Below are 12,705 nucleotides of genomic sequence, written 5' to 3'. Positions count from 1 at the left end.
GGGGACAGTGGGAGGGACCCAGCAGGTCAGGTGGAGAGAACACCAGATCCAAGGTGAGGGTTAACAGGAAGGCCAGAAACAATAAAATCGTCACTAACAGTTAAACTGCAAACAGGAAGAGGAAATGTTCATTCAGATCAGAACCATCAACAGATAAATCATTCAGTTCACCTGACAGAACCCGGTCCAAACGGGGCAGAAACAGAACCAATCCAACCATCAGTCAGTTCTACATGGGGAACTATCGGCCCAGGTGTGCTACTGCCACAAGCTGGCAGGGGGCGCTACGCAGGAATGCTGCTACTTCCTGTCTGCCACCATCATCCTGATGAAAACACTCAATACAGAACCTGGTTCTGGTCGGGTTCTGTCACTTATTGGGTCAGAACAGGAAACTACAGGCTCAGACTGATGGTGAAACCAGAATCCTTTGGAAAAATCTTAATCGTTACCAGAACCAGGATCAGAACCAGCAGAACTCGGTTCTGATCCTGCAGCTGAGAGTCCGGTAAACTTTAACATTCGGAACCGTGACCCATCTGAATCTAATCGGATCAGAATAACTCTGAAATAATAAATATTTTATTACTGCAGGTTCTGCAGCGAGTGTTTTCTGAGCCCATGAGAGCAGATCTAGTCAGAACAGACTCGGGTCGGACTCGACCCGGACCCTGACCACTGGTACTCACCGGACACCTCAGTCTCTACGCACCGACAGCAGAGCAAACAGAATCATGTGTGTGAGTGATGATGAGCACGGTGAGGAAGGTAGAGGCAGCCTTACCTGGCAGGTCAGAGACGTCACCTGGTGGCGAAGAGAGGCGGTGACAATGAGGAAGCAGTGGAAAAGAAGGAAAGGTGTGATGGACCAAAAGCAGCCAGTCATGCATGAAAGCAATGTGCAGAGGAGCTAACAGTCTGACTACAACCTCTGACAGGAGGAAACAACTACCACACACCTGGCTCCCTCTGGTGGCCTTACACTGCTCTGCAGCCGGACTGGAGGAAAGCCGGGTCGTAGCAGAAACTGGGCGCTTGTCCAAGACAGAATCCCGGACAAGCCCCCAGTTTATGTTCTGTTGGTTCTCCATTCCTGCAGCTTCAAATGAAGACTGAACTCTTCAATAGGTCCTACACCTTTACAGCTGAGCTTGGTTCACCTGGGAACCTTCAATGGATGGTCCTGTGAGCTTTCCACCAGAACAGACCAGAACGGACCCAACCTGCAAGAACTTCTAGAACTCAACCAATAAGAACCTGACCTGTAAGAATCTGAGCTGAAAGCATCTGACCTAAATGAACTGGATCTCAGAGAACCTGATAGGATCTGAAACAACTTTATAATGAGCTGCTTCAGAACCAAATGAAATGAGCTGAGATGTTTTCCAGATTGTGACATAAAACCAAACATCTCTGCCTGTTATTAACGTCCCAAACAAGTTCATTCATACTTTTATTCAGGTGTTCGTGGGGTTTCCTGAAAAGGTTCTCCCACTGTGTGATGGAACCAGCCAGTGATCTTATCATGAACCAGAACCTTCTCTGCTACGCTACTCCTACCCGAGTCACAGGTACGACCACCTGAAGGTGAAGGTTTCTCACACTAACCGATCTGTCCAGTGGCGATGATGTTCTGGTACTTTGGGTGCTGGTTGACCGTCAGACAGAGAATGTCATCTGTGTGTTCCAGGTAGAAACTCTGAGTTCCTGTCAGGACAGGAAGCAGGAAAAATGACCTCATGAGCAACATTGGCAGTGACTGACGGTAACTGACTGTTCTAATCACCGGCAGACAGATTCTGGATGACGACAGCAGCGGCGGTGTGGAAGACGATGTCGGCGCCGTCGTTGAGGTAGTGCAGGTTGTTGCGGCAGTCGAAGCCTCGGTAGCCGAAGACGTGTTCCAGCAGCAGCTCCTAACAGACGCAGACAGCAGTTAGAGCCGATGTCAGGACGTGTTGGACGTTTGCAAGCAGAGGCCCTGTGCCGACCTCCACCGCTTTCCTCTTCTTAGTCACATTGTCCTTCAGCAGTTTGTCGGGCAGCGGGACGGCCCGGCTCACAGGAGGCCTGAGCAGGAAGAGCAGCGTTAACAACCAACTGCACCTGAACTCATCAGGAGGCCTTCAGGTTACCTGTCCTCCAGAGGAAGCTCTCTGTGCTGCAGGTGGGGCTTGGTTCCTGTCATGCTCCTGATGCTTGCTGAGTAGATCTTAGTGATATAGTCCACCACCTTCTCCCTAGCCACATCACTGTCGTACCCTAAAAAACAGAAATTCACCAATTACTGTTTCTCAGACAATCCTACTCACTCTGGATGGCGGTCCTTGGCCCTGGCTGCTGAAGGTCGCTGTTGTCCTTGACCAGAACGTTACCATTCTCAGAAACATCTTTGCAGTGGTGGACACGAGTCCACAAATCTGCCAATGAGCCAATAGCCTCCTGACTAGCATAGTTCCTTTTTGTCCTCTGTGGAGGACATTTCTAAACCCCCCCCCTGCATTCTCCTGAATTCATTCCTTTTGGTATCTGGAGACATTTAGGGCTTTTCAATGATGCCACATGTGAAGGGGCCATAAAAATGGCATTCATCAGTAGTAACACATTTTATGGGAAGAGACAAAGTAAGAGCATAAAACCTTTTATTACCTTACAAAGACTTAAACAAACCATTTAAACCATTTAAACAAAATGGTGATTGGACAGTAATTTTTTCCTGGTAGTCAGGAGGATAGAAGAGCTACTTTTTCATTTGCACTTGGGCTAATTTTGAAAATGTGAGATAACAAAATTCAACTATAAAACTGAAATGATGAGTGAAAGGCCCGTTCCAAAGAATCACTTCCTGAAGTGTAAATTGTACAGGTAGGTGTGTAATGACAGATATGACCCTGCTGAGGGCGCTATGCTATGATGTAGCACATGTGTTACTGATACATGGTGGGTAAAATATGCTTGAAGTTGGAATCAGCTAAATACCATGTTGCTGTAGCGCTTAGCATTAGTGCAGCTAATGTTTGTGATTAGGTCTTTAGGGTTAGCACAACTAGCTTTTTAGCTAGTGGTGGCTACAACGGCATCTCTAAAACTCAAATCAACCTGAGAGCCTCCAACAATCTGAGTGCAGAACCAGAGAACCAACCAGCCAGACGTTCACTAGATGTTACCTCCGTCCTCCTCAGGGTCATCGTCCGACTCCTCGCTGTCCACAGCTTTGCTCTCCTTGTGGCCCGGCGGCTCTCTGGTCCAGATCATCAGCGCCGTGTCAGCTCCGCCCACAGACAGAAGCACTGCATCATCATTGGACCAGCGCACGTTTGTCACATTGGTGCTGTGACCCACATACTTCTTAAACTTAGCAAACTGACCCTGGGAGAAGAGACTGAGGAGATGAACAGAGATCCTCCAGGAAAACCAACTTTGGACTCTGTCTCTGGACTCACCCGAGACGGGAAGCTGAACAGTTTGACGAAGCCAAAATCATCTCCTGTGGCAAGAAGTTTGTGGTCTCTGGTGAGCGAAGCAGCGTTCACAAAGCTGAATGACGGCCATATTCCTTCACAGGTGGGACCCAGAACGGATGTCCAAGTGGCCCAGTCCATCTTCTCAAACTGGACACAGAAACAGCACTATGACCTCGGGGAACAAACGCCTCTGAGAAAACAGAGACCTGCTTTCTGACCTCCGAGACGCTGATGTTCTGTCTGCGTCCTCGTGGAGCCTCAAAGAAGAGCTGATCTTTAGCTCCGGTATTCACCTGGAGGAGTTTACCTGTAGGGAAAACATTAGAATGAGATGTTAGGTTGGGACCTTGAACAGCAGGTAAAGATGAGGACCAGGGAAACGTCAACATCTGAGGCTAATTAAAGCAGGTGAGTCCACCTCTGGAGTCCCAGTCGATGTGGGTGATGAAGCTTCCAGCTCCTTTACAGATTCCAACCCTCTTACTGGTCAGGATGTTGTAGATGTCCACAAAGGAATCATGGGATGCAACAGCCAAATACTTTCCTGCATCTGTGAAACACCCCTGACACATTAGGACCCAGCTTCAACACCTGTCACACCTGTGTAGTGCGTTCAGGTACCTAAGGAGAAGCGGATATCTGAGATGAGCTCCCTGCGGTGGTGGAAGGTCACCATGTCCTCCAGGGTGTCGGCGTTCACCACCATGAAGCTGCCGTCGTTCAGACCGACTGCCAGAGCTTTACCGTCTGGCGAGAAGGTGCAGCACCGCCCACCTGGCAGGGGACACAGAATACAGGTTAGCCAAGTGAAACTAGCATAAAACCTGCGCTTACCTGAACAGGTGTCACCTTTCTTCAGCTTACGAACAGCAACCATCCTGTGATTGGTCGACAGCTCCCAGATCCTCAGAGTTTTGTCGTCACTGACAGTGGCACAGACAGGAAGTAGAGGATGGGCTGCCAACCCCCACACGTCCCCCTCCATGTGACCCTGAACATAGAGGTACCACAGGTGAGACACACAGGTGAGGTACCTGAGAAGAAGTGGATCAGGGAGGAAGGACTGATGATCATCTGGGTTTTCCAGTGAAGGACAGAAGCAGGAAGGAAGTGTTGAGGTGTCTTCAGGTCTGCTGGACGCCTACAGACCTTCCCAGGAACCTGAGATCTTCAGGCTACGGTGGCTGCTACAGGTCAAACCGTCTCCTTCCAACAGTAGGATCTCACCAGGGATAGTCTCTCTGTCTCACCTGAACCAGCAGCGTCATCGGCCCGCTCTTGTCTATCTCCAGGATTTCCCCGTTCTTGGTCCCGAGCAGGATGTGACCGTGACCCAGAGTGATGGCTCTGATGGACGGGTTGTCCTCCAGCAGCAGACCTGCTCAGAAGGAAGACATCGTCAGTCCAACAGCAGAATCCTCAGGAGGGGAAGCTGTGGACGCCAGAGAGGACACCTTTGGAGGACGGGGACAGAGCTGCCCTTTTGATGGCGTAGGTTTTCAAACATCTCTCAAACATGTCGTCCCACAACTCCACAATGCCGTCCTTTCCTCCGGTCACAAAACCCTGACATGAACGCAACACAAGACGACTTTATTTATTAGGTCCTTTCAAACAGTAAGACAATCCGAGGGTCTCTATGGGACATCAGGCACATTTTTAACAAAAACCTTCATCTATGAAAGGTTTTTGCATCAAACAAGACGATAAAATACAGATATAAACTCCATGAAAGAAACAAACGGTAGTAGCCTTTAGGTTCTGATCATCTCAGGTTTTCATGCAGTTTGTTCCAGATCTGAGGAACAGAGAAGCTCAACGTTTCTCACCAGGTTCTGGTACTGATAACACTGAGGAAATGGGTCGCTGAAGACCTGAGGGGGGAGGGGGGGGTAGGTAGGTAGGTAGGTAGGTAGGTAGGTAGGTAGGTAGGTAGGTAGGTAGGTAGGTAGGGTTGGATGCGTCACCTTGTCCAGGGAGCACATGGCGAACACGGGTCCGTCGTGAGCCTTGATGGTCTTCATCAGTGTCGTGTCCTTCCAGATGTAGACGTCTCCGTTGGTGGCTCCAGAGAAGACCATGTCCTCAGACCGGCCGTAACATGCTGACATCATGGTTTCCTGCTTCCCAAGGTTCCCAAAAATTCCCCGTTTAAACGTCAGACCGCCTCCTAGTTGGAGAGAACAGACGGTGGATCCTGGCTCCTTGTGTCAGGTTCTCAGGTCTCCATCTCCTGCAGACAGAACCTTTTCTAAAGCGAAGACAGGAAGCATACCTGAGTGCTGCCAGAACTTGATGTGTTTGATTCCCACAGTAACCAGCTTGTCCATCCTGAAAGGGTTGCTTTTCACCACAAAGATTTTATCTTTGTGGCCCCTGCAGGACACAGGAGGACTTCAGTCAATCAGGCAGAGACATGTCCATCTGCAGAACCCGGCCTGATGCTGGAGCAGATTAGACTATAACCTGAAGCCACCTCTACTCCACCTCTCACTGCTGTGGCTAACAGGTGAAGGTCAGTTAACTGCCCTGGTTTCAGACCCAGTCTGCATCAGACCTGGGTCCAGGTGTGCCTACCTGGCCTTAGCCAGCCTCTCTCCTTTCTTCCAATCCCAGATGACGATGGAGTGGAACTCGTCGATTCCCACCGAGACTAAACTCTTTCCGTCCGCTGGGACAGAGACACAAAAGGACACATTAGGGTTGGATATGGAGCAGCAGGAGGTTTCGGATGTCCCAGCCAGGGTCTCCATGACAACTCCAAGGAACCTACAGACAGCAGGCTGGTACCGCTGGACGATGCTCATCAAAGCAGAGCTGAGCTGTGTTTGGTTCAGGAGCTGGAGGTGAAGTAGCTGAAGCCACCTGCTGGTGAAAGTTTCATGGACAAGGACTGCCACCTGGTGGCGCTGGACTACAGACCGCCCAGGGCCTGGATGATCTGAACTCTGGGAGTTCTAGGGCCGGCTGGTTGGTTCTGTTCATCACCTTTATGGACAGCATGTGACGGTGGCACCAGGAACCTGACGGTCCCCGGGGCATATGGATTGGTTTAAGATCCAACTAAAGATGTCCTTCAAACACTGAAGGGACATGTCCATGGAGATCTTTTCAGTAAATTCTGGATGAAAGTGTTTTAGCCTTAATGTCCAAATTCAGTCCAAACAAAGTCTGAATTGGTTGTTCTGTTTCATCACATTTCAACACCAGAAGTTTTCATTTACCTTTTCACTAGTTGAGGTGGTCAGGACACGTCCCACTGGATGGAAATGTTCGCTTTACTGGACATTATATGATCTCTACGTTTGATTGGAGGAACTCCAGATGAAGAGTTTGTGGGGAGATTTGACTGACCTGTAAAGTCCAGAGCACAGATTCCTTTGCTGTGGTGACCTTTGACCAGAGACAGGCACTTCAAGGTTTGGATGTCCCAGATGTGGATGGCTGGGTCTCTGCCCACCTAATGACAGAGACGGCCAATTAGAAAGCCTAAAAATGTGTCCCAAAACAAGCTGCTCTATGATTGGCTGGCCGTACCTGAGCGGATGCCGCGTAGTCTTTGAGAGGATGAACGGCGAGGCTGAGGATGTCGTCGTCGTGTCCGAGGTAAAAGCGCTGACTGTGCTGCGCCCGGTGGTAGACGACAGCGACTGCGGCCACATGGAACACCACCTCCCCCGTCTGGGTGTAGAACAGGTTGTTGCGACAGTCAAAGCCACGGTACCTGCAGCCAACAGGAAGTAGGAAGTCACAGGGGCTGTGATGAGCAGCTCATTAAAGCTGCTGGCGTTCTAAAAACTGCTCTTAATGTGGGTCTAAATGTGAGCTAATGACGGAAACTTTGTGGATTATCAGCTCCAGTCAACCTTTTTCTCTCTCTAAGGTGTTCAGGTGAGTGTGGTTTACCTGTAGTCCCTTCATCATAGGGTTTAAATCAGCAAATTAACACAAAGGCACAGAGATTACTTGTTGTATCTGATTTAAACCTCAGGAAGATGAGCGGACATGAACAAACTGTGTCTTCAAAGAGAATGTCTCTGTATTTTTGCCCCACAGGTCTAAATCTGGTTCCAGCTCCAGTCCTTCAGAGCTACCAGCCAACACCGGGTTCCAGGCCTCTGCGGAGCTGCAGGTCAGGTTGCAGGTGAGAACTCAGGTGTGCATCAGAAAGCTGCAGGATCTTAGCTCTCCTTACTGGAGACCTAATCTAAGCTGAGGTAGAGACCGTTGGCTCATGTAGACCCTTTGCAACTACGTCACCTAATCATGTTGCGCCCTTCACTGCCATGTCGTTGGAAGTGAGGAACGGGAATTTGTTTTCCCAAATTGTTTTTGCCAGATTAGCCATGGCTTCTACTGCTTCAAGTTAAGCTAACTTACTTTAGTTACTTACCTTGTAAAAAACAAACATGGGCAACCTGGTGTGTTCACTCATGGCTGCTACCATCGGCATCTTCTTTCCTTGGTTTGCATCCTTATCGGTTTGTGCAGCCAACTGATCAGCACCTTACAGCCATTTCACCAGTGAATCAGCAAAATAAAAATGATATTAGGCGGCCAACTGTATAGTTTGGACAAGCTTTAGAGGAGTTAAAGCATGCCAGATTGTTTTGCTGCCCGTCATGGCTTTCAGGTGCAAAGGGTCAGTAAACCTTGCTCTCCTATGCCAGCAAGGTTTATTAACCTATAACTGACATGTTTGACTGTTTAAACTTTTTTACCCGTGAACGAACTGTAGACGAAGCCCCTCCTCCGGTGCTTTCTGTCTCTTCAAGGATCCAATCAGCTTCTTCTTGAGCTGTGACAGATCCTCCTTGTACACCTGGAGACAGACACTGGTGGGTCAGACACACAGACAAGTCATAGAAAGGTAAACGCCGTTTGTTCCCTTCTCACCTGGCGATCATAGTTGGTCTGAGCTTCCTGTTCGATGTCCGAGTCGAGCTCTGGAACGTCTGACACATCTGAATCTGACTCGCCACTGTTGGAGTCGGCGTACCCCTCTGAGAAATCAAGACCAGAAAACAACAACATGCTCCCTTCAGGGTGCTGAGATCCTGCAGATGGTTCTGACGGGTCCTTTTGGTCTCAATGTAAACTTTCGTGGATCCTTTGATCAGTAGATGAGGTAAAGGTTTAATCTACCTTGAAGAAGCGGCTCCAGAACACCGTTCATTACACCTTCAGGAAGGAACCTCCATTGGAAGACCGCGTGGTCGGCGCCACCGGTGCTGATGACCCACTGGAGGTCATTAGACCAGCGAACATTAGTCACATGGGCAGAGTGACCGATGTACTTCTTAAACTTGGCCCCTGTGTCAGGAAGCCGTTGTTAGAAACTCATGTATTCATTCAGGAAATAGCCCAGAAAATTCAGAACCAGGTCTAAAAGCTCAGTCAAACCTTGAGTTACCAAATGTTCCTGATTGAAGGAAGATGCTAACCTTTCTTCAGGCAGGGGAATCTAAAGAGCTTGATGAGACCCAGATCATCCCCGGTCACCAGCACAGCACTGCTGTAGTTGGCATGCACTGAGTTCATATTGGTCACATTGGAGTATTTGGGCCAGATTCCGTTCACCTCTGGTCCGATGGTACCGGTCCAGGTCATCCAGTGGATCCCCTTTGCTTCTTCTTTAGGAACGAGTTTTCCTGCTGCAAGACCAGAACACACACATCCAAAACCAACCCTCGGTTCAAACAACTGGGATGCAACTAGGGTTTTAGAACATATTGATACCAGTTGTAACGACCTGCCGGGTTCAAGATTTATCAGGCTTCTTCAAACTACACCTGACCAGTTTGGACTCTGAGATAAATACCTGGCATCCTGTAGAAGAGCCGCTCGCCGGCGCCGTCGTTGGTCTGCAAGAAGCGGCTGTCGACAGACCAATCCAGATGGGTGATGAAGGAGGTGGAGCGGCTGCACTCTCCCACCTTCTTGAAGCGCTGAGCAACGGCGTAGATGTCCACCAAGCCGTCGTTAGAGCCTACTGCCAAGAAGGAGCTATCTGGAGAGAACTTCAGCTCGTGGATGACCTCCTTCCTGTCCTTAATATGCACAACCTCGGTCATGTCCCTGCAGAGGAAGAGGTTTTACCGACCATTAAACCCGCCTTGCCATTGCAGCTGATGAAGCTGATGAGGCAGCAGTAACTCTAAGGACAAATGAGTGAGAGCACCTGACTCGCAACACGGTGAACGAACCGTCCCTCATACCAAGAGCAAGCTGGGAGCCGTCATTATTGAAGGACACGCTCCTAACCGACTCCTCCATGTTGCAGCGTGCCAGCAGGGTGTGGTCTGGTAGACTCCACAGCCTGACACAGATAAGACGAACAGGTGAGACCCAGATGGGGTTGAATCAGACAAGGGAAGACAACAGTGGAGAGTTTTAGTTCAAACCAACCTGACTGAGCGGTCGTCACTCCCGGTGACTGCCACTGGCTGTTTGGGGTGCAGGTCCAGCGCCCAGAGCTCACCCTCACTGTGTCCCTGCATCAGCAGAACTGGCTTGTCCCGGTCGCGAACCATCACCTCAAAAATCTCACTGTCCTGAGTCCCAGCCAGAATCCGGTCTGCTTTCCAGCAAACACTGCGAACTGACAGTCCTGAAAAAGAAAACACCTGACACTGAAACCAATCTAAAGCTGGGTTATACCCGGAACCAGACCAGTCCCTGGGTACACCTGGGTACCGTGGGACTGACCTGTCGCTAGGACGGGGGCTGACCTTGGATACACGTGGAACCAGTGTACTCAAAGTACAAGTAGGTTCCTGGGTACTTGTGACTAAATTTCAGTGGGTGAGCCCTACCAACCACAGGACAAGGTGACAACACCTCCACACCTTTGTAGCCCTGCTCGGCCTCCCTCAAGTCAATCTTGGTGATTGGTTTGAAGTCCACATCCCACAGTCTGATGCAGCCGTCGCGTCCTCCAGTGGCGAACCCTTCCTCACAGGCGTGCATGCTGAAGATTCCTGCCTGCACAGTGAAGCATGAAACAAGCCAGACTTTAGAAACAAGCTGGCTCTGCTCTAAAGATGTTGGAGTGTTAGTTGGTACCCCATGTGCAGCCTGGACGGTCCGGATCAGAGTGATTCCTTTCCATACGTAGATGTCTCCGTTCAGAGCTCCAGAGTAGGTCAGCTCCTCTTTGGCTGCAGAGACACACAGGATGGTCTGCAGGTCGCCCGTCTTCCCAAAGATGCCTCGCTTCGGAGTCAGAGCGTTTCCACACAGAGTCCAGAACTGCAGTCAGGAGAGAGAACACCTTCAGAACCGGAAACCCGTCTTAGATATTCAACCTCACAAACACAGTCGGACTCAATCACCTCCCTGCTGCACTGACTCGCATCTGGTCATCACCTGGATTTTACCACAAACATCAGGACTCAACTGGACTCCATGTGACTGGGTTGAATAAGAATGAGAATGAACTAGATTGGTTCTTGTCCAATTCGGACCACTCTGAAGTCTAGAACTGGTTCCGAGTTAGCCAAAACCTTTTTGTCCCGTCTGTCTGACATTCAATCAGGCTAAATGGTTCCTGGTTCAGGTCAGTGGGAATTACAAGAATGAGTTCTCTCTGCTAAAGGCCAGATTATGATGATGTCATGGGTTTTTAAGCTTCTGATTGGTTGATCTACAACTTCTGAATGAAATGGAGAAACTCCTATGGATGCATTTTAAGGCAACGCCTGAAAGTCTCTGCCTCCTTGTGTGACATCATGGAAAATAAAAAGAATGAGCCCAGATCTCAAGAACAGAACCAGAACCAGAACCTTCTCCGGTCTGGTTCTTTCTTGGGTCCAGAGAGTCGAAGGTTCAAAGTTCATCTGTTCAAAGAGTTACGTCCAAGTCTGAACATCATGGAGACGGCCAGCCATGAAGGAGACTGGTTCTGTGAGCCAGAGGTGGACCGGTTGGACCTTGTGAAGGTGCTGTTGAAGCTAGCAGAGTCATTATCCCCAAAGAAACAAGTCTTGTACCAATGTGGGCTGGGAGGCCACTCAGCGAGGAAGAAGCCGTGAAAACAGGAGAAAGCACTTAAGCCTGAGAACATCATCCCAGCGGCAGGGGAAGCATCATGGTGAGGAGCTGTTTTACTGCAGGACGGACGGGTGCACTTCACAAAATAGGCAACATCACGAGAAAACATTGAAGTAACATTTAAGTTAAAGCTTGGACACAGACAGGTCCTCCAGATTCACAATGTCCCTCAACGGAGCAGCAGATTAGATTCCAAATGACTGAAGGACAACAACGTGGAAGGATAGTCGTGGAATTAAGTGAAGTTCTGTCACTATTGTGTCTTTCAGCAGACAGAACTCTGACCTCTAAGTGTTTAGTCCGATTCATGTCAGAGCCAATAAAATGGTTTAACAGTTTAATGTCTTCTGGAAGTTTTCACCAACACTGAAAGATTTTATGATTCACGATGTGTGAGCTGCAGATCCACTGCGGCCCTGTGGGGGCGCTGTCTCACCTTGATGTGTTTGACTCCACAGCTGACCAGGCGGCTGGTCTGGAACGGATCCCAGCACACGTCAAAGATCTGTGGGAGGAGCAGAGCGTTACGCACCCAACCGTTTCCAGAACCTTCAACCTCCCACAGTCCTACTCTGTCCGAGTGTCCGGTTGCCATGGCGACGACCCGCCCTCTTCTCCAGTCCCAGATGCACACCGTGTTCTTGGCGTCCAGTCCGACTGAGGCCAGTCGCTATGACGACATACATAAACCACGCAGGTGACGTACCTGAGGGCAGCTTCGGTCATAATTAGTATTCATCCTCTGGACTCCGCCCACCACAGAGAGGGGGCGTGGCTTTACCTGTCCGTCTGAGTCAAAGGCAAGGCAGGCGACTCCGTGGGTGTGGACGTCCCTCAGGATGGAGACGGTCTGCATGGCGTAGGTGTCCCAGATGCAGATGTACGGGTCTTTCCCCACCTGACCCGTCGCCACCTGGATCTTATCCGGGTGGATGGCCAGGCTGCGGACAGAACGAGTCACTAAACCCACGTTAATCTGAACAGCACCACGTCCTAACAAGTAATTCATCTTCTCTCCACTAGAGGCAGCGTGGAAGCGGCTCAGTGACCCGAAGGCTGATATCAACAGGGACAGAGTGTGTGTTCACTGGCATAACACACACACACAGACACAGACACACACACACACACACACACACACACACACACACACACACACACACACACACACACACACACACACACACAC

General features: G+C 49.8%; 1 protein-coding gene across 7 annotated transcripts in view; it reads right to left on the bottom strand.

Moving 5' to 3' along the window:
• The window catches only part of LOC103471700 (echinoderm microtubule-associated protein-like 6), a 25,013-nt gene that overhangs the window by 9,052 nt on the left and 3,256 nt on the right, over window positions 1-12,705 (bottom strand). Inside the window, exons 2-32 of one of the 7 annotated variants that reach the window (XM_008420881.2) lie at window positions 12,298-12,457; window positions 12,088-12,186; window positions 11,953-12,021; window positions 10,530-10,715; window positions 10,313-10,448; window positions 9,873-10,074; window positions 9,646-9,783; window positions 9,286-9,542; window positions 8,909-9,118; window positions 8,610-8,777; window positions 8,361-8,467; window positions 8,186-8,286; window positions 7,002-7,188; window positions 6,819-6,924; window positions 6,042-6,135; window positions 5,740-5,840; window positions 5,432-5,634; window positions 4,919-5,030; window positions 4,715-4,842; window positions 4,314-4,455; window positions 4,086-4,238; window positions 3,883-4,014; window positions 3,683-3,771; window positions 3,444-3,611; window positions 3,168-3,369; window positions 2,136-2,262; window positions 1,992-2,070; window positions 1,787-1,916; window positions 1,609-1,707; window positions 785-805; window positions 690-704 (exon numbers count right to left, since the gene is read on the bottom strand). In XM_008420881.2, coding sequence (XP_008419103.1) covers window positions 690-704; window positions 785-805; window positions 1,609-1,707; window positions 1,787-1,916; window positions 1,992-2,070; window positions 2,136-2,262; window positions 3,168-3,369; window positions 3,444-3,611; window positions 3,683-3,771; window positions 3,883-4,014; window positions 4,086-4,238; window positions 4,314-4,455; window positions 4,715-4,842; window positions 4,919-5,030; window positions 5,432-5,634; window positions 5,740-5,840; window positions 6,042-6,135; window positions 6,819-6,924; window positions 7,002-7,188; window positions 8,186-8,286; window positions 8,361-8,467; window positions 8,610-8,777; window positions 8,909-9,118; window positions 9,286-9,542; window positions 9,646-9,783; window positions 9,873-10,074; window positions 10,313-10,448; window positions 10,530-10,715; window positions 11,953-12,021; window positions 12,088-12,186; window positions 12,298-12,457 — 4,121 coding nt within the window. Of the gene's footprint in view, window positions 1-689; window positions 705-784; window positions 806-1,608; window positions 1,708-1,786; window positions 1,917-1,991; window positions 2,071-2,135; window positions 2,263-3,167; window positions 3,370-3,443; window positions 3,612-3,682; window positions 3,772-3,882; window positions 4,015-4,085; window positions 4,456-4,714; window positions 4,843-4,918; window positions 5,031-5,431; window positions 5,635-5,739; window positions 5,841-6,041; window positions 6,136-6,818; window positions 6,925-7,001; window positions 7,189-8,185; window positions 8,287-8,360; window positions 8,468-8,609; window positions 8,778-8,908; window positions 9,119-9,285; window positions 9,543-9,645; window positions 9,784-9,872; window positions 10,075-10,312; window positions 10,449-10,529; window positions 10,716-11,952; window positions 12,022-12,087; window positions 12,187-12,297; window positions 12,477-12,705 lie in introns of all 7 variants that reach the window. The other 6 variants (XM_017305572.1, XM_008420890.2, XM_017305579.1 and 3 more) reach the window with 6 other exon arrangements.

The sequence above is a fragment of the Poecilia reticulata genome, linkage group LG1 (assembly GCF_000633615.1).
Source record: "Poecilia reticulata strain Guanapo linkage group LG1, Guppy_female_1.0+MT, whole genome shotgun sequence".
Classification (NCBI taxonomy): Eukaryota; Metazoa; Chordata; class Actinopteri; order Cyprinodontiformes; family Poeciliidae; genus Poecilia; species Poecilia reticulata.
Note: the sequence above shows the minus strand (reverse complement) of the source record. Positions and strands in the feature narration are given on the sequence as shown.